The sequence below is a fragment of the Canis lupus genome, chromosome 26, assembly GCF_048164855.1.
Source record: "Canis lupus baileyi chromosome 26, mCanLup2.hap1, whole genome shotgun sequence".
Classification (NCBI taxonomy): domain Eukaryota; kingdom Metazoa; phylum Chordata; class Mammalia; order Carnivora; family Canidae; genus Canis; species Canis lupus.
In genome coordinates this window covers 18,832,002-18,850,838 of record NC_132863.1, presented here as the reverse complement: position 1 = coordinate 18,850,838, position 18,837 = coordinate 18,832,002, and the positions used below count along the sequence as shown (strand labels likewise).

Below are 18,837 nucleotides of genomic sequence, written 5' to 3'. Positions count from 1 at the left end.
TGCTGTTACAATCCACCTTAACCCCCACATATCAAGTGCAGGGAAGCAGCGAAAATGGGTACACAAACTGGAGAATGGAGCAAAGATGATTTCTGCTGGGTTGCCTTACGTGATAAGGAAACCTGTCATTTTCAGCAAACATTTTTAGGAACCTACTCTGTGACTAGCACTTTTGAGACTGGAGGGGGAAGGGAACACAAAGATGAGTAAGCCACAACCTCCTGATCCAATCACTGTACTGCTGTAACCGTTAGGGCGTGTGGGCACCCAGCACCAAGGAAGAGCTCTGAGGAGGTGGGGATGGTCCCACAGAGCTGATCTGGAGGCATGAGTAAGAGTTCCCTGGAGGAAGAGTGTCCAGGCACAGGGAACCATCTGTGCAAAGCCCACGTCCCAGGAGATTAGATGTGCAAGGGGGAAGGCAAGGCTGGCCCCAGGGATGCTTGAAACAATAAAACTTATATGCAGATGATGCATGGAAGGCTGATCTGCCTTAGATGCTCAAAACAACCAAACAAGCAGCAACTAAGCCATTCTTCAGGTCGAGGACTATTAACTGAGTACCTATTCTCCATTTCTGTTTGAAACACCAGAAACACAGCCCTAATCCTTGTACTCCCAGTGCTTACGTGGGTGGAGCCTTTGCCCCTCCTCTCCGGCTACCCACTCTCTAGAGTCTCTGCCCCTGCTTCTAGGGCCACCAAAAACCTGACACATCGAATTTCTGACTTTCTGAAGTCTTCAAGAGTATGGAATGCAGCAGAGGAAAAATGACCCTTCTCTGAAGAGACTGCACTGTCAGGGGAGGTGGTGGGTATTGTCCCTAGAAGTAAACTGAGGGCTGTCAAGCAGGGACGCTACCTAGTGCTTACTCTGTATCTACATGCCAGATTCTGCTAAGTGCATTACATCAATTTATTAATTTCAATGTCTGGCAAGTCTTTATAAAGACTCAGGGAGGTAATGTAACCTGTCCACAGTCAGACTGGGAGAGGGTTAGGGCACCAGGGCTGGAATTCCAAAAAGCCACCTCCCCCACCCCATTATGCCATCCCTCCTTGTGGGACAGACCCTGGAACACACTTAGAAGAGAAGTCCTGCACATGGAATCCCACCTGAGGGCTTCCAAACACACAACAGGGTAGCTGGCAGCCTCAACTCCTGATCAAAGAGGAAAGAATCTCCAGGTATAGAAAAGGTCAGAACCCGATAAAGAGTAGCAAGCATTGGAGCTGCCAGAAATGGAGGCAGATCCTTGGGAAGAACCAAAGATCACCTTCTTTCTACAGGCCCTGGAATGACACAATGTCCCAGACCAGTGCTGTCCTGTACAACTTTCTACAAGGATGGAAGTCTCCTGTATCTGTGCTGCCCATTGACAGTCACTAGCCACATCTGACTACTGAGCCCCTGAAATGTGGCTAGTGTGACAAAGGAACTTATTTTTTCATTTTAACTAACAAACTTAAAAGAGCCACATGTAGCTACTATCAAATTGGACGGCACAGACCCAGGTCTTAGACCGTTGGATTTCAGAGCTGAGAGTTCTGCTCAGAAAAGTGACTAGTTCCAAGTCCTTCCACTGGTTGAGGGTCAGAATACAGCCTCCAACTCCTGCCTCCTTTCTCCTGGATAGGCTCCTTCCAGTGGCCACAGGGCTGGGACCAAAAAGAAATTTGTGCTTTAAGTCCCACTTCCCACCCCAAGGCAGCTATGTAGATGGCTCAATTATATCCTCCTGTGAGTCAGGGCAATGAAAACCAATTCCAGGCCCCTGAATGGATGCCACCTTTGCCTCAAGATAGTAATCCAAAGGAGTTCAGAGGGAAGATCAATTAGCTCATTAAAAAGTGCTGGCAGGTTGCCAGGGATGGAGGTTGGTGCTTTATTTTCAGAATAAACTGGCACCATTCAATTCATAATAAGGATAATTATTCCCCAAACCACCTCAGTGGCATTTCAGAATGGAACCTCCATGAGCAACACCACCTACTCCCTAGTGACCCTGGTTATATTAAGTGATGTGATGATCAGTTTTAAAGGGGTGCAGAAAAGGAGCTGGCTTGTTAAACTGTTTTCCTCTAAGAGTCCCTCTGTCCACAACACTTTTACTACGATGGTATTTCATATTAGTTATAGGTCTGTCCACAGGGTCATGACAGCAAACTGGCTAAAGAGGCATAGTCCTTAGCTCTGTGTGCTCGGCATCTGCTTCTCCCCGTGGGCAGTGATAGGACCCAGCACTGATACTGGAGGACACACCATGTGAGGGCCCTCGGAAGCACCAGGCAGAGCTCTATGTACCGGATGCTGGGCTCTGCGACAGCCCCAACTTTCAGGGAAATGAACGTGTCAGGTATGCACTGTGCTCCCTTTTCACCTGGATTCACAGTCAAGATTAACCAAACTTAAGTCTCTAGTTTCTTTTTATCTGGTTATAGAGTTTTGGAGAGTGGGGGTGGGGGGGATGTGGAAGGGGTATTTCTAATTTTACAGAAGTCCCATAGCTCTAGAAGGCTGCAGCTCACCCTTAAGTTCTCAAGACACAGGGCTCAGGTGAGGGAGACCTACAGTGCAAGCTGACCATGCCAGATGGCAAGCAGAGTCTGGGTTTCTAGTTACCCAGAGTACAGCAACAGGGGCGGGGGTGGGGTGGGGTGGGGAGCACCTTCCAGCTTGGCAGAGTGTGCGCTCTGGTCCAAGGCATTTGGGATCTAAAGTTCAGTAATAACTTTGGAAGGCCTAGGAGCAGGTTCCTTAGGGAAGCTGGACTGTGGGGTGGGGCTGCCCCAGGTCACATGCCTGGTTAGAAAGTGGTGGGAGCCTGGTAGGTAGGACTCTGAATCCAAGTCCTGCTCAACCTGGGGAATTCACCGTGGCTTGTCAAATCCACTAAAACTCCGCACATGATTTTGTCTGAAGGAGAAGGCCTCTGCTGCTTTGAAAACCACATTTACTGTAAGATTGAGGTTTCAAAAAAAAAAAAAAAAGATTTATGTTTCCCTGTAAGGAGCGGGATCATCTCACATCTAAAACTAGAGCTGTCTTCTGCTCCCGTTTCCACCTCCTCCCCTGACCCCAAGGTCCACTCTCATTAACAGCTAAAATGAGTCTTAAAAATATACCCTGATGAAGGGACACCTGGGTGGCTCAATCAGTTAGGCTCAGGTCATGATTTCAGGGTGAGATGGAGCCCCATGTCAGGCTCAGTCCTGGGCACAAAGCCTGCTTAAGATGCACTCTCTCCCTCTGCTTCTCCCCACCAACTTGTGTGTGCATGTGTACAAGCGTACATGCTCTCTAAAACAAAACAAAACAAAACAAAAAACATCATGGAGCCACAGCCTGGAGGATCCCCATCCCATCTCTGGCAGCTTATGGGGTCGGTGTGACCTGGTCCTCAGTTACCTGAAGGATGTCCCCTGCTCTTACTGCCCCCCACCCCAAACTTTGCTCCTGCCCCACTGGCCTCCTTGCTGATGGGCAGCATGCGGGCCTGCTCTCCCAACACAGCTTCATGATAGAACTTCACACTGGCCATGTCCTTGGCCTGAACGGCTCCCTCCAACTGCCTTGTTCATGTCCTTGCACAAGGTCATCTCAGGGTGGCTTAGCCTGATCCTATTTCACACTTACTAGCTCTTACTCTAGATACCCCCCTCCTGCCCTGTGTTTTTCTCACATTGATTATGCTGTTTGTCCTCCTCTGTCTAGAATATAAATTCCAACAGCAGGAATTTAGTTTTATTCACTGATGTATCCCAAGTGCCTAGAACAGTAGCCTGGCACAGGGTTGGTGCTTATTAAGTATTTGTGGAATGCCTATGAAGCAGTGAAGCTATCCAGGCAGCCACGGGAGGGAGATCTCCCCATCAGCATTCCAGAAACCCATCAATGAGAAAAAGGAGATGGAGGGGGAAGATGATCTCAGAATCAGAAGCCTTCCTTTTAGAATTCACAAGTGGTTAGACCAATTGATAAAATGGATCAACACTTAGAGGCCCAACCATTTAATGAGAAAAATATCTGTACCTTAGTAATTCCCAAAACTCCAATGTTAGGACTGGATGAAGTAGAGCCATTCCCAGTACCAAATATGCCATCGAGAACACAGGAGAGACCCTCCACGAAAATCCCCCTAAAATGTAAAGGAATGGGGGAAAGAGAAACATTCATTCAATGGGGGAAACACTCTAAAATATGCTCTAAGTGGCCGCAGCCCAAAGGTGCCATGCACCGCCAGGAAGACTCCACACTCCTGGGAAGGGTTAGAAATGCATAGTCTCGGGCCCCACCCCAGACCTGCTGAAATAGAACCTGCATTTTAACAGGATCCCTCATGCTCATTCAACTGTGAGAAGCACTTCTGTGAACCACACATTAGACAAAGGTGTTTAAAAAATCATTCCAAATTAAAGGCTTTCAGCCAGAAATCAGAGCCATTTGTTGGGATCTAAGACAAATATGTGCTGTCTGCTGATCTGATTCCTTTACTATTAATACATAGTTTCATCAGGAAGGGAATGCTTTGTAATTTGGTCAAAACTGGAGCTTTTTAAAGGATCAATATATAAATAACTCAATCGTATGCAACACCCATTAGAGAAAGCTGTAAAAACCAGGAGTGTGAACACTAACAGAACCAAAGCGAGACATGCTAAGACACCAGCCCACTGGAGCTCATCACACGCAATCCCTTCCAGAAGGGCAGCAGCTGGCTGAGCAAAGGGGGCTGATCTGCACTCTTCTCTGTGGCCTCCACAAGGTCCAATTCACTCTCAGCATCCAGAAACTGAAGACCAGGTGTGTTGAGAAGATAAACCCCACAGCCCATGAGTCTCTAGCTTCTGCAGACTTTACCTATTCCTGCTTTTCTTGTCTCTTTCTCTATATGAATTTTAACTGTGAATAGATGACACAGCATTTACCCCTAAGAACAGTAAAGACGACAAGAAATCAAAGGGGACATCCATCCACGACCCCAAACCAAGCAAAGAAGAAGGGCAGTGTCTTGCATCTGTTTTCATGGTCTCAGAGAGAGCATCTTACAGGCCTGTCAAGGCAGAAGGAAGGGTGGGAGATGCACTCCATGCTACAGATGAGAAAATGAGAGCAACACGGGAGCAGTGACCTGTCCAAAGACAGACAACCAATAAAGAGCCCTGCTCCCTGTCTGCTTCCATGTTGAAACTCGCTTTCTTCTCCAAGATTAACCAGACCAGAGCCAAGTAATGAGGCATTGGGCCTAAGAAAGAACTCCATTTTCTGAGGAACGTACCTGTTTATTGCGTGGATGGGAGGTGGCGGGGCACAGGACAGCCTTGCACAGGCATAATAGTCCCCAATGGACTCAATGATACTGGCGACAACTGCGCTGAGCATGCCGATGACACCAGCTGCGGTGACGGTGGGCAGTCCCCACTGAACTAGGGAAGGCAAAAGAGGGCAGGCAAAAGTAATCAGGACATCAGACAGTAATACATGACGCACTCAGACTCTGAGGCTCAGGGAAAATCTTATTTTAAATGTCACTCATCAGTGCAACAGATGCCTAGGGATAGTTCCTGAGTTGGATGAAGGTGGCCATAACCAGGACTGGTCTGTACCCCATCTTTATTAAAAAAGTGGCCAGAAGAGGGTGTTTCTCTTCCTGCTTTAAAGCCATGCTCGGGGTATACTAAATTACAATTTAACACAGACTGCTGGGGTAGAAATTCCTATTTGGATGGGATATTTGTATCAGAAGGATTTTTTTTAACCCTGCTGCACAAAGCATGGCACAAAATAATGGTGATCTTGCCCAGGGAGTGGCATTAAATGAAAAAGCAGTGAAAGTCACCAGCTAAAATTAAATTCCAGCAGTAAAGCATTCCATAACCACAAGATACAGACAACCCTCTTATGTAAAATCAGCACTATTTTTAAGTAAACCATGTTATGGAAAATTACATAGGTTCCTTTAAGAAAGCAAAGAGAAGTCCCTAGGTCACTTTTTTTTAAAATAGCTGTTTGGACATTGAAGGCCATGGATGTTATTTAATAAAAAATAGCATGAGGCACTTTTACTGTTAGAAAGAAGAGACTTCTTTGATAATGTGCCTTCTTTCCTTGAACCATTAGCTACCACACAGTGACTAAGTAGAAAGCATAGTGACAAAGATGTGTTAAATGATCTTGCACAGAGGCCAGCAGTAGTTGGGGGATCAGGACACCGAAAGATCTAGAAGAATACAACAGACTTTAAATGAAGGCAACCCACACTGGTCACAAGGATAAGTTAGGAAGAGGCTCCGTTCTGGTCCAGAGAGACTCAGGAGGGTGCACAGGACCAGGCTGGTGCTCAGTAGAAGGTGAGAACAGCATGGAGAAGGCAGGTTTAGGAGAGGCTGGGCAAGCCACACAAGCTACACCGGGGGACCTGGGTGGGGGCTAGGTAGGTGTCTCGTAGGTAACAGGAGCAGCTACATGCAAGGTTTGGAAAGAGAAAGAGGACACATGAAGTAAGGTGTACAGGACAGGCCTGGGAGTGTGTGAGGGCAGACTGCTACTGCCTGGGAGCAGACAGGGGCGCTTGGTCACCACAGCATTCCCAGGTGGGTTAGGAGCATATTTTTCTTTATCCAGCAACATTTTATATTTTCTTTATATTTATATTCATATATCATCTTCATATTTCCTAAATAATCTTTTATAGAGTTACCTTGTTACTGACAGCATTATGGTTTCATTTTAGTGTCTTGATTTGGTTGGTTGGCAGCGGTGGTAGGGGGGATACTTATTTTGCTGTTTATTGTTTCTTCAGAAACTGCCTTTTATTTTCTTAGTCTCCTTACTGTTTTATTTTTTCCCTTTTTCCTGTAGCCCATAACTTTGATTTTTAAAATCTTTATTCCATCTACTTCAAGATTTTATTTTATTTTTTTTACTTCAAGATTTTATTTATTTTTTTAAAGATTTATTTATTCATGAGAGGGGGGGTGGGCAGAGACACAAGCAGAGGGAGAAGCAGGCTCCATGCAGGGAGCCCGACGTGGGACTCAATCCGGGGTCTCCAGGATCACACCCTGGGCCAAAGGCGGCGCTAAACCGCTGAGCCACCCGGGCTGCCCTACTTCAAGATTTTAAATTGTACTCTTCTACATTTTCGATCCCTCTTCCTTCAGATCGTTTCTATCTACAGCTGACCCTTGAACAACACAGGTTTGAACTGTACCAGTTCAGTTATTTGCAGGTTTTTCCCAATAGATGCAGTACAGTGGTATAAATGTATTTTCTCTCCCTTATGATTTTCTTAATAACATTTTCTTTTCTCTAGCTTACTTTTTTGTAAGAATACAGTATATAAAACATGTAACATACAAAATGTGTTAATTGACTGCTGATGTTATTTGTAAGGCTTCTGATCAAAAGTAGACTCTCAATAGTGAAGTTTGGGAGAAGGAAGTTATAGGCGGATTTTCAGTTGTGGGGTGGGGTGCACCACCTCCCCACCCGACCCCCGCATCTGTTCAAGAGTCAGCTACCTGCATGCCTGTGTGTGCGTGTGTGTGCGTGTGCACGCACATAAATCCTGCTGGCTTCCAGCCTTTTGTCTTATTTCATTTCCCCTTTTAACTAGAACACCTAACTTACATTGTTACTTTACAGCAGTTTCTCAACCTCAGCACTGTTGACATCTTGGGCTTCAAATCTGTATTTTAACAATTTTTATCATACAAAAGACTAAGGACCACTGCCACAGACATCTGAAAACCTGTCTCCAGATTAAGCCAAACTGTCAGAGAATGCGCCCTCTTGGTTCTCCGGAGGCGCCTTTCTGTCTGGGAAACTGTGGCAATATAGCAGCTCATGGCAGTTAAGGGCTGACAGACTGGCTGCCATCCTGGTGCCAAGTGCCTGGTCCACTCGCTCAGGTCTCCTCATGCATGGGCCTGGGAGAGCCCCAGGAGATCTCTGGTCTCCCAGCACATGCACAGCTACTCTTCCTGTGTTCCTCATTTGTGTTCATCTTGGGACCGGCCTGCACAGCAGAGAAGCCCTCCCAGCAGGTGCCATGGGGCTTCCTCCTACCTGCTCTCCCACACCTCCCCTTAACTGCCTGGTCAACTGATTTAATCTCATTTTATCTCAGATTATATGTCTGTTTACAAACCATGCATTTATTCTTTTTTTGGGAAAAGGGACAGGTGTACATAAATACATGCTTAGACCAAATGACCTGACGAGAACATTATTTTATAAACAGTGAGCTTTTTAAAGTATAAACATGTCAATGATAGAAGGAACAACTACCAACATCACGGTCATTTAACATGCTCAGAACAGTTTTCTTTGACCCAATCTTAATACTCTCAGCTTTTTCGGCTTTTTCTCCTTACTATCATAAAATGTGAAGATGTGGCTGCAGCAGGAGAATTAATCAGCACCACCGGACCAAAGCCAGGTTTTGGTTCTGATTAAAAGGTCCAAGTGCCAGGAATGGTGTCTTTACAAAAGAACAACCAAGCATGAATAACCACTGGATTCACTCAAGTCACTTTTGGGGCTGGGGCCTAGAAAGTATCACTTGTAAATCCAAGTGATAACCTCAGCTTGGGTCTGCACCCCTCACCCCACACACCTTGCCAAGAGTTACCCAACACTTAAATTATAACTTAAGAGCCATCTTCCACCCATTGGTGAGTATTAGTTTACTTCTGACAGCTGCGACCAAATAAAAAACAAAGATTATAGCTACCCATTAAAAGATTACACAAATCCCATCATGCTTGAGCAGTCAGTTTGCTAATCTTCAGGTCCCTCTCACTCAAGCCTGTTCAGTGTGGGCGGCTTAGGTACTAGGCAGCTCTATACTTGCCTTCCTCAACCCTGGCAAGAGACTCCTTGTCCAGGATTTCATCCCAGTAGAACCAAAAGAACCAATTAATCTGAGAGAGGAACTTGCTAGTCTCTGAGCATTAAGGACAGCCCTCTGAGGACAGGGCCCTTCCCCTTTTCCGCTGTCAAACCCTTCAAATGGTAAGACCTTCAAGGGACATTCTAGGACAAAGAAGGCTTTTCAAGCTGCAGAATCGTTTGTCACCTTCCAGCTCCTCTAAATGGGGCTCCTGTGAGGTCCTGACCCCTCTTCCTCTGGCCATCAGAATACTTACACGGGTACGGGACCTTAAACCACGGGGCTACCAGGAGCACGCCCTGCCTGGCGTCTGTTCGAGCGTAGAAGCCATACTTTGTACTGTCGGGAGGGAAGACATCTGTCACTGTGAAGATGAAGCACAGCAGCCAGGACACAAGGATGGCCAGGATGATCTAAAGTGGTCAAAGGGAAAAGCTCCATGAGGCCAAAAGAGGTGGTGGATGCTAGCAAAACACACCCCTTCCTATGCTCTGAGTATCATACCCCAGAACTTCCACCACTCACAGTACTTTGCAGAAAAAAAAACACATTATAGATTTTGCTAAGAGCCTATTCTTTGAGTGGAATCGCATTTAGAGAGAGCAGTTTTATGTAGGTAAAGTTATTTTAATCCCCAGCCAGGCTAGAAAATAATAATGGATGATGCGCTTGCAGAGGCCATGAGAACACAGATCTCCCTCTGCCTCAAGAACGTGTCATCTATAAAAAATAGTGAAAGGGAATAAAGGGGAAAGGAGAGAAAATGAGTGGGAAAAATCAGTGAGGATGACTGAACATGAGAGACTCCTAACTCTGGGAAACGAACAAGAGGTAGTAGAAAGGGAGGTGGGAGGGAGGTTGGGGTGACTGCATGACAGGCACTGAGGGGGGCACTTGATGGGATGAGCACTGGGTGTTATGCTATATGTTGGCCAATTGAACTCCAATTAAAAAAAAAAAAAAAAAAAAGAACAGTGTCCTCCTTCAAACTCCTGAAAGGATTTCAGAATCAAAATCTTTTACCACTGGTAAACCTTAACCCATGACAATTTGGTTGTTATTAGTACCCTGATGTCACCACTTGGACACAGCTCCCCCAGGAAGATCTGCTTAAAACTTCCTTTCACATAAACAAAGGCAATATTGTCAGAAAAACAAAAGTGACTACTCACAGGGAACATTTTGAAAAGCTGTAACTTGTATGCGGTCCATCCTTTCTTGGATTTATAAATTGGGAGAGGAAATTTAACATTTCTAGCATATTGTGAAAATAGTAATACTAGGAAAATTGTCCTGATGAGAGAAAGAGAAAATAAACTAGGTTAATGGATCTATGACTGTGTTTTAAAATAATACTCAATGCTTCAACAACAAAACTGACCATATATGTTCATTTCTCTACAAAGCTGCTAGTCCTCTTAACTGTTATCTGGAAAATCCTATGTTTTGGAAATGCCATTTTTGGAAAGATAGTTCTAAGCATATCTTGACACTAAATGCAATTGCCATATGAAATTTCCATATAAGGAAAATAAGGCTATATTTTCCTTAACAGAGTAAGAAAACCCAAAGAATGCACATACTCATGAGAGATGAACACACTGCATAAGGGAAAAAGATACCACATACAAGACAATGCATACTATAATCACAACTATGAATTAACTACAAAACAAGCAATTGCTACACGGGCATGCACACATGCATGCATGCATGCAAATAGGTAAGGAGGATAGGGGCTAAAATGCTCACAGGAATTGACTGCAGGTGACAATATGTCTTGAGAACTTTCTTCTATTTTTCCATACTTTCTGATTTACATATCAAAAGCATAAACTGCTTTCAAAAAGCTTCAATATTTGAGAAGGCTATGTAGAGAATTCAACACTAATAACATCCCTGAGAGGCTTGTGTTAGACATTATGTGAAGGTTGCCCTGCCCATCATCCCAGCCTTCTGCAGGAGTGGCTTCTATGACCATCCAAGTCCCAAAGCCAGCAGTCCAAAATCATGCAGCCAAAATCATGTTTGCAGGGCAGGTGGGCCAGGGGGTCTAGCTCGACAGCCTGGGCTCTGAACTACCCTGCCACATTGTTGTAAGGGTAGGGGTGCTGGCGCTGACTCAGAAGGCTCTCTACCTTGAGTCCCACACTCCTGACCCAACTATACTGAGGACCACGGGAGTCAGCGATGTCAGGTAACTCCCCTGTAGCAGGACCCGACACGTCCTCATCTGTCTGCTACCAAGTGTGGCAGGTGTGGGATGGCTTCCCATCACTGACACAATGAAGGTACAACGATGTGTTTCATCACCCACAGGGAAGCACTCTTTCACTTACAACCCGAGGGAGGGAGAGTTGGCATAAGAATGGGTTCCAGTCAAAGCTCAGCTTAATTGTTCCTGGGCACAGCTCCAATTGTGGAGATGAAATTATCAGCTTTGCTGACAGCCGGTCAAGTGCAGCTTCACTGTCACATTCCTGACAAGGCATGTGGTCTACAGCCAGGTGGAGAACAGGCCTATGCTGCTCCATCCTCTCCCCACCTACTCAAGTGCTCTGCTCACCTGGCGATGGGAGTCTCAGCCCAAACACAAAGTCACTGAGCCACTACCAGCTCAAGGCTGGAAATTTATACATGGTGCCCAAGCTATTTCAATTCCCCTCCAGGTGGTGAAGTTTAACAAAAAGATGGGTATGGTAATGATAGGTACTAAAACTGGTGTACTTTAAATTTAGGTCAACATAGAATTTTCAAGTTCCAAAAAATGCTGATTTATTTCAAAGTGAATACTATAAGATCCCAAAAGGCCCCAAGTCTATTATCGTTATTTCAGGCAACACCCCCACCTGACTGTTATCACCTGTGCTGCAGTGTTCACTTTTCAAAGCACATCTACAAGGGGAGGGGGAACACACACAGAATTCCAGGAAGGACACTCAGACCTCAGGCCAAATCCGGCAGCACAAATGAAGCAAGTAGACTAGGCAGGCGAACACTCCATCTTCTTGCCACTCTAAAACCCATCCCCTTCTAGTTTGTTTATCCTTAACAGGCCTGTGGGGCAGGTAGGGCAGGCAGTCCCATAGCAGAGAGGCAGCAGCAGAGGCTCAGAGATGGGGAAAGGATGAGCCAGCCTCATGTCCTCAGGCCAAGGTTCTGTCCAACCACTAGTTTGCTGACCTTTTACCTTACGAACATTATGCAAGTAATGCAGACTAAAATGTAGGAAAATTATAAAAGGCAGATAAGCAAAAAGATAAAATCTTGAAGGTTACACATTATCCCACCCCTGTGTAATAACTATATAACATTCTGGTCTATAGATTCTGAATAGCTTTCATTCTCTGGATATTTACAGGGCGTCACTAGGTCTGGGGCACTGGGGTTAGAGAGGGACATGGGACTGCCTGACATCACCCTTGCCCTGGGAGCACCAATAGGTCATCATCTGACCCAAAATGAAATCACATTTCACTATGTACTTCCCAACTAGCTTATAGCCCCTGCAATGCCACAACCTCAACAGATGGAAATGGGCAACAGCACCTTAGTGGCTACTTAGCATTCCATCTTATGGACATACCACATCTTTTTCCACAATTTCCATATGGTGTGACAGCAGGAACAACATAAACAACTGTGATAGATTACCCTTTCCTGGTACCTGTCTCTACATCACCCTGTGGCAGGTTCCTAGAACTAGAATGGGTCTGTCAAACAGTAAACACCTTATTAAAAAGCTTTTCTTTCTTTATTGAAAAGCTTTTCATACAAGCTGCCAAATATATAAAAGTTGGATGAATTTACAATCCCACCCAGAGACAAACAAATCCACTTGCTACTCACTGCAATACAAGGTCTTACACTTTTAAGATTTATTTATTTGAGAGACACAATGAGAGAGAGCAAGTAGGGGGAGGGGCACAGGAAAAGGAAAACAAGCAGGCTCCCCACTGAGCAGGGATTCCCAGGACCCTGAGGTCATGACCTGAGCCAGAAATCAAGAGTCCGGGCACTTAACCAAAGGAGTCAACCCAGGTGCCCCATAGGATCTTATACTTTTAAATCTCTACCAACTTCATCCATTTAAAAAACTGTAGTCATTTATTTGAATATTCATTCCTTACACGACACATAATAGTAGGTATTTCAGCATTATTTACAACAGCAAGTATTTCAAACATGAGTATCAAGTGAGGAATGTTTTCATAAATTTACACCATTTCATACTATTTAACATTGTTCAATTTACAAAGAATGGAATAGATCTAAACACATTGTCTTGGAGAGATGAGCCCAACAAACAGTGAAAAGCAGATGACCACAGTAAAGCTGCATACATGCACTGTATTTATGCATAGAGGGCAATTACTAACTTTTCACTAGTTAATCATGACTTTTTTTTTTTTTTGGAGGGGTGGCAGTGGGTGGGAGGAACTATTACCTTACTTTAGATTTCCTCTGTTTAATTACTGTTAAATTTCAAATAACTAGAATTTTAATATATTTTGGGGGAAGAGAGGAAACGAGACTTCTTTGAGTATGTGGTGATGGTACATGGAGGTTCATTACACTGTTCTATCCTTAAATAGGTTCGAAATTTGGTACATAAGTAATCAAAATAATGTTTTCTCAAGAAAAATGGTTTCCAGGCGGGACCAATGCACGGGCTTGGAAATGTTACCCCATTTGCCCTCCCTTGAGAATCTGTCTCTAAATGTGCCTCTTTTGGCTGACTTAAGAAACCATGTCACTACAATCTGATCCACCACCACTACTCCCACTGCTAGTAAAATCCCTATGAAGGGGCACCTCGGTGGCTTTGTCGGCTAAGCAGCTGCCTCTTGATTTTGGCTCAGGTTATGATTTCAGGGTCCTGGTACCAAGCCCCGTGTCAGGCGCCACAATCAGTGGGGAGTCTGCTTCATTATTCTCTCTCCCTCTACTCCTTCCCCTACATGTGTGCTCAGTCTCTTTCTCTCAAATAAATAAATCTTTTTTAAAAAATCCCTGTGAATATGTACTTTGAGAACTGGGGAGGGTAACCCTTTTTACATGATAATCAGCTATTTCTACTTCCTTTTTTTCGTTAAATGGCTGCTTATATCACATCATTCACTCATTACTCCACCAAGACTCTCTCTTTTAATGAAACTATAAATTAATGACATTAGCCTTTTTAATGGCATGTTATAAATATTTTCCCAAATTCATTTATAATTTAGCTTCAGTGGGTTTTGATAGGAGTTTTAAATGCATCAGTAGTAAAATCTATCAATCTTTCTCTTCATTATCTGCTTTAAGAAAGATCCACCCCATCCTGTTTAAATATTTATGTAGGTTTTCTTGGGCACATTTATTGTTTTACTTTCTATACTTCAGTCTTTAATTCAATTTAAATTGTAATTTGATATAAACTAGGAATATAAACTCTTTCCAAATAATTATCTAGTTTTTCTTAAGTAATTCTTCTATTCCCCCCCTGATTTCCAGTATGACTGCCATCATACACTAAATATTAATTTCTTCTTGGTTCTGTTTCTATCCCTCCCATTCTGCTCTGTCTATCCTGTCCCCAGGACCACAGCGCTGTTATTAGGTTCTGAAATGTATTTAAATTCTTATAGGAGAGTTATCGTTCCCTTTTCTCTGACCTTTCTGGGAATGACCCACATTACTTCATTTTCTTATTCAAGGATTTGGACATCCAGAACAACCTTAAATGATACTGGTAATAATAAACATGCTTATCGGGAATCCCTGGGTGGCTCAGCGGTTTAGCGTCTGCCTTTGGTCCAGGGTGTGATCCTGGAGACCCGGGATCGAGTCCCACATTGGGCTCCCTGCATGGAGCCTGCTTCTCCCTCTGCCTGTGTCTCTGCCTTTCTCTCTCAATCTGTGTCTCTCATGAATAAATAAATAAAATATTTTTTTAAAAAAATAAACATGCTTATCTTGGTTTCTGATTTCAGCAGGCAGGCCTGATATTTAAGTCTTTCATCATTAAAGGATAAGGCACTTAAAAATCTTATTCATGAAACATCCTTCTATTCCCATACTGTTAACAGTTGGAAGCTGAGATACAGATTGAATTTGACTGATTTAGTTGTCATTATGTTATTAATTAAATCCATCATAGGCCCATAATGAATTTTAATAATAAATTTTCTAATATTTAATCATCCTTGAGTTTCTAAAGTGATAAACATAATGTGTTGGCTTTTTTAGTATTATCTATAGCATCATTTTCCAAACAATATTCCAAAGAACATTCTTCTAAGATATGTTAATAGATATGGCACGAAAAAAATTGTGTGCACAGGGCTAGACACCAAGGCCTTTTTTTGAAGAGTCTTCTGTACATTTACATTTTGAAAGATCACAAGGAGGGGTGCCTGGGTGGCTCAGTCAGTTAAATGCCTGCCTTCAGCTCAGGCCATGATCCCGTGATCGAGCCCCAAGTGGGGACTCTCTGCTCTGCAGGGAGTCTGCTTCTCTCTCTCTCCCTGCCCCTTCCCTTGCTTGTGTGTGTGCCCGTGTGCTCTCGCTCTCTCTCTCTCAAATAAAACCTTTTTTAAAAAAATAAAAGATCACAAGAAGACTTAAAGTAGAGAAAGACACTGAGCCTTAGCATACTACTAACCTAAACATATCTGAACTCAGCTTGGGGCTTTATACCAACTCTAGGGAGGAAAGTAAATGTTGGTCCAAGCTTTCCCTTTTGTATTTGCTCTGTCAGGATCTGTCATTGAGATAAAATTGCCTGGGAAGTTTCCCTTGTTTCTTAAAGTGCCAGAACCGCTTCACCAGTGCATGAATTTTCTCTTCCTTTAAATATAATATACTTACTAACAACTGTAGCTCAGAACTTTTTTTAGGGATAAAATCCTCTGACAGCATTCCTGACTCTTCCTGTGGTCAGGGGTGGGACTCACATATCCCTGTCCCCCACTCACTTATTATGAGGTGCTTATTGAACACTTGCTCTTGACAGGTGGTGAGCCAGGTGCTGGAGGTACCGTAGGGACTAGCACTGAGCAGAAGCCTCGCCCTCACAGAGATGGCGTCTCAAGTACAAAAGAAGCAGGGTGAAAACTAAGAAACATGAGAGCAGAAAAGAAAAGCTCGACAGAAGGATGCACAGATACAACTGAGGAATTTTCCCACAAAGAGAGAAAAACGTGAAGAAACGGAAAGCAGAGGAAGCATTTGGGAGGTCCAATATTCTAGAAGTTCCAGAAAGAGATAAGAAGAATGGAAGGGAGGAAGGCATCCATGAAATAATTCAAGATCATTCCCCACCTGCCCCCCACCCCTCAAAAGTTGGACATTCCAGAGTAAAAAGGCCCCAAGTGCCCAGTGCAAGATGTAAACAGAACGAGGGATGGCAAGGGAGGTTGTAGACACAATGAGAAGACCCACAAGCCTCCAAAATTCTAGCTTGGGTCCAAGTGCAGTTTCAAAAGGAGGAGACAGGAGCAAGTACTTCACAGGGCTGTGTACAGGCAGGAAGGGAGCAAGAGAGAAGCTGGAGACCAGTTTGGAAGCAACAACCCACAGTGAAGATTGTCAAGTGGGGGACTGACTCTGGAGGTGAGGCAGAAAGATGGCCTGCACATGAGGAAGAGAGAAAGCCAAGAATCGGGGACACCAGCAGGGTTTCCAGCTGATCAGCTGGCTATGTGATTGTGGCCCCTATTGAGAACAGGATGGCAGGAGGAGGGCACTGGTCCAGGGGCAAGGAGAGAGTCAAAAGCTTAACGCTTTCTCCCTTTGAAGTTTGAGGTGTCCTGTGTAACAGCAACTGGAGGGTGCAGGCCAGGGCTTGGACTCTAAGTCTGGTGTCCAGAGGTCTGGGCTGCAGGCTCTTGTGAAGTCACCAGTGTAAAAGGTTTGCTGGGGCCATGCACTAGATGAGGCCTCCTGGGGGAAAAGCATGTGGTGGGGAGGCTGCTTGGGATCAGGTTCTGAGGAACCCCAACATTTAGTGGTCAGTAATTGGGGAGGAGTCCCTTTTGGTTTTTATGCTTTTCTGTAAACCACCCATTTTATTAATTTGCCGTTGCTGTTGTTGCTGTTTTTAAATCTGGGGACAGGGAGCATAGCTATAACCCTTCCTTTCTGGATCTAAGGTTTTATCCTGCATCTGTGCATTCACTCCCTTCTCTGCTCAATTAACCTTGTCAAAAGTGTGTTCACATGTTATTTTCCAAAGAACCAACATTGGGATTTTTCACTTCTATATGTTTCATATTTTGTATTTGTATTAATTTTTGACCCCTTGCTTCTATTAGGCTCATTTTTATCCTGTTTTTCAAGTTTCTAAAGATAAGCTCTTCATGTACTTTGCTTTAAAGATTATATGGGTGTGTGTGTGTGTGTGTGTGTGTGTGTGTGTTTAAAGATTTTTTATTTGTGGGCAGCCCAGGTGGCTCAGCGGTTTAGTGCCCCCTTCAGCCCCGGGCGTGATCCTAGAGACCTGGGATCGAGTCCCACATCAGGATCCCTGCATGAAGCCTGCTTCTCCCTCTGCCTGTGTCTCTGCCTTTCCCTTTCTCTGTGTGTCTCTCATGAATAAATTAATAAAATCTTTATTAAAAAAAAATTTTTTTTTTTTTGAGAGACAGAGCTTGAGAGGGAACAGAGGGAGAGGGACAAGCAGACTGAGCCACCCAGGTGTTCAAGATTGTACCTTTTTCTGACTGCTCTGTGGGATTGGTCAGTTCTCACCATCATCTTCTACATTATCAGTAATTGTGAAGTTTCAATCTCCCCTCTAAGAGTCATTTATAATAGTGTTTTCCAACTTCTCAGCAGTCTGGGAGTTTGTTCACCCTTTTTCTGCTGACTTCTAATTTTACTGTATGATGCTAATTACATTTTCTCCTTCTTGGAACTTACTGCATTTCCCTGAACAAACAGTCTTCCATGCCCTTCTACACGCCCATGAACAATCCTGGACATTTTCACATACCTTAATTTGTAAGGATAGATGGATTATAACTATGCAAGGATGCATTTTACTTGCTCACCATTTTCCAAAATAGATAGGCAGGTTTAAGTGTTATAGGGTAAATTCTGGTCAGACTATTTGGGTTCTGAAAGCCATGCTGACCACTTACTAAGCTGTGCATCTTTGTGCCTCTGCCCCTCTTGCTATTGAATGGGGATAACACTGGGGCCTACCTTAATTTACAGTGTGCACGGGTGTTTGGCAAAGCACTACTAATGCATGGGCTCAAGAGGTGCTGCTTATTGTTTAATAATTACAGAAGACCTCACAAAACAAAAACAACTGGAAATTCCCTTTTATTATTTACTTTTAGAAATCTTGTTGGTTGGCAAAATTCCAGGTTTTGAACCATTTCCCTGTGACAAGATCAACTCTTATATACACTCTCCAGGAACACAAAAAGAATGTGAGGTTCTATTTGTGGCATACAGAATTCCATGGCTCTAAAAACTAACCTTAAAATATTATCAAAGTCCTCGATATCATTACTGACGACATATAAAGGGGTAAGTGACATATTTAATAGACTTGAAGTTCCATCCTGAAGGACCAGCAATGACTGGCAGGACTCTGGCAGGAGCCATGGCCTCCCCACAGATGTGTGCAGAAGCCTGGGGAGTCACGTTTCCTTCAATGCCAACAGACCCTCCTGCAGCATCTCGGTCTCCTGCCAATCCAGAACCCCCCCCCCCCAAGTTTTCATCTAAAGGATTCAGCTTCTCGTATTTCCTCTCATGTGCAGGAGACTTGGCATGACCTCAAAAGTTAAAAACTAATGCCACCACCATCTTACACACACTTCCTAAAGTCTGAAACCTTACAAATCTCTCTATATACATCACTGCCAAACAGGTCTTTAGAATACCTTGACTGCATGTCACTTCCCAATCTCTGGGGCTTAAACCCTTCAATAACTTCCTGGAAA

The 18,837-nt window shown here is 44.0% G+C and overlaps 1 protein-coding gene across 9 annotated transcripts in view; it reads right to left on the bottom strand.

Annotated features, from left to right (window-relative positions):
- Positions 1-18,837, bottom strand: part of SLC23A2 (solute carrier family 23 member 2) — a 142,121-nt gene that overhangs the window by 11,746 nt on the left and 111,538 nt on the right. For all 9 annotated transcript variants that reach the window (XM_072800163.1, XM_072800161.1, XM_072800166.1 and 6 more), the window contains 4 exons: positions 10,069-10,189; positions 9,153-9,309; positions 5,279-5,426; positions 4,033-4,138 (listed from right to left, as the gene is read on the bottom strand). In XM_072800163.1, the coding sequence (XP_072656264.1) occupies positions 4,033-4,138; positions 5,279-5,426; positions 9,153-9,309; positions 10,069-10,189 (532 nt within the window). The remainder of the gene's footprint in view (positions 1-4,032; positions 4,139-5,278; positions 5,427-9,152; positions 9,310-10,068; positions 10,190-18,837) is intronic.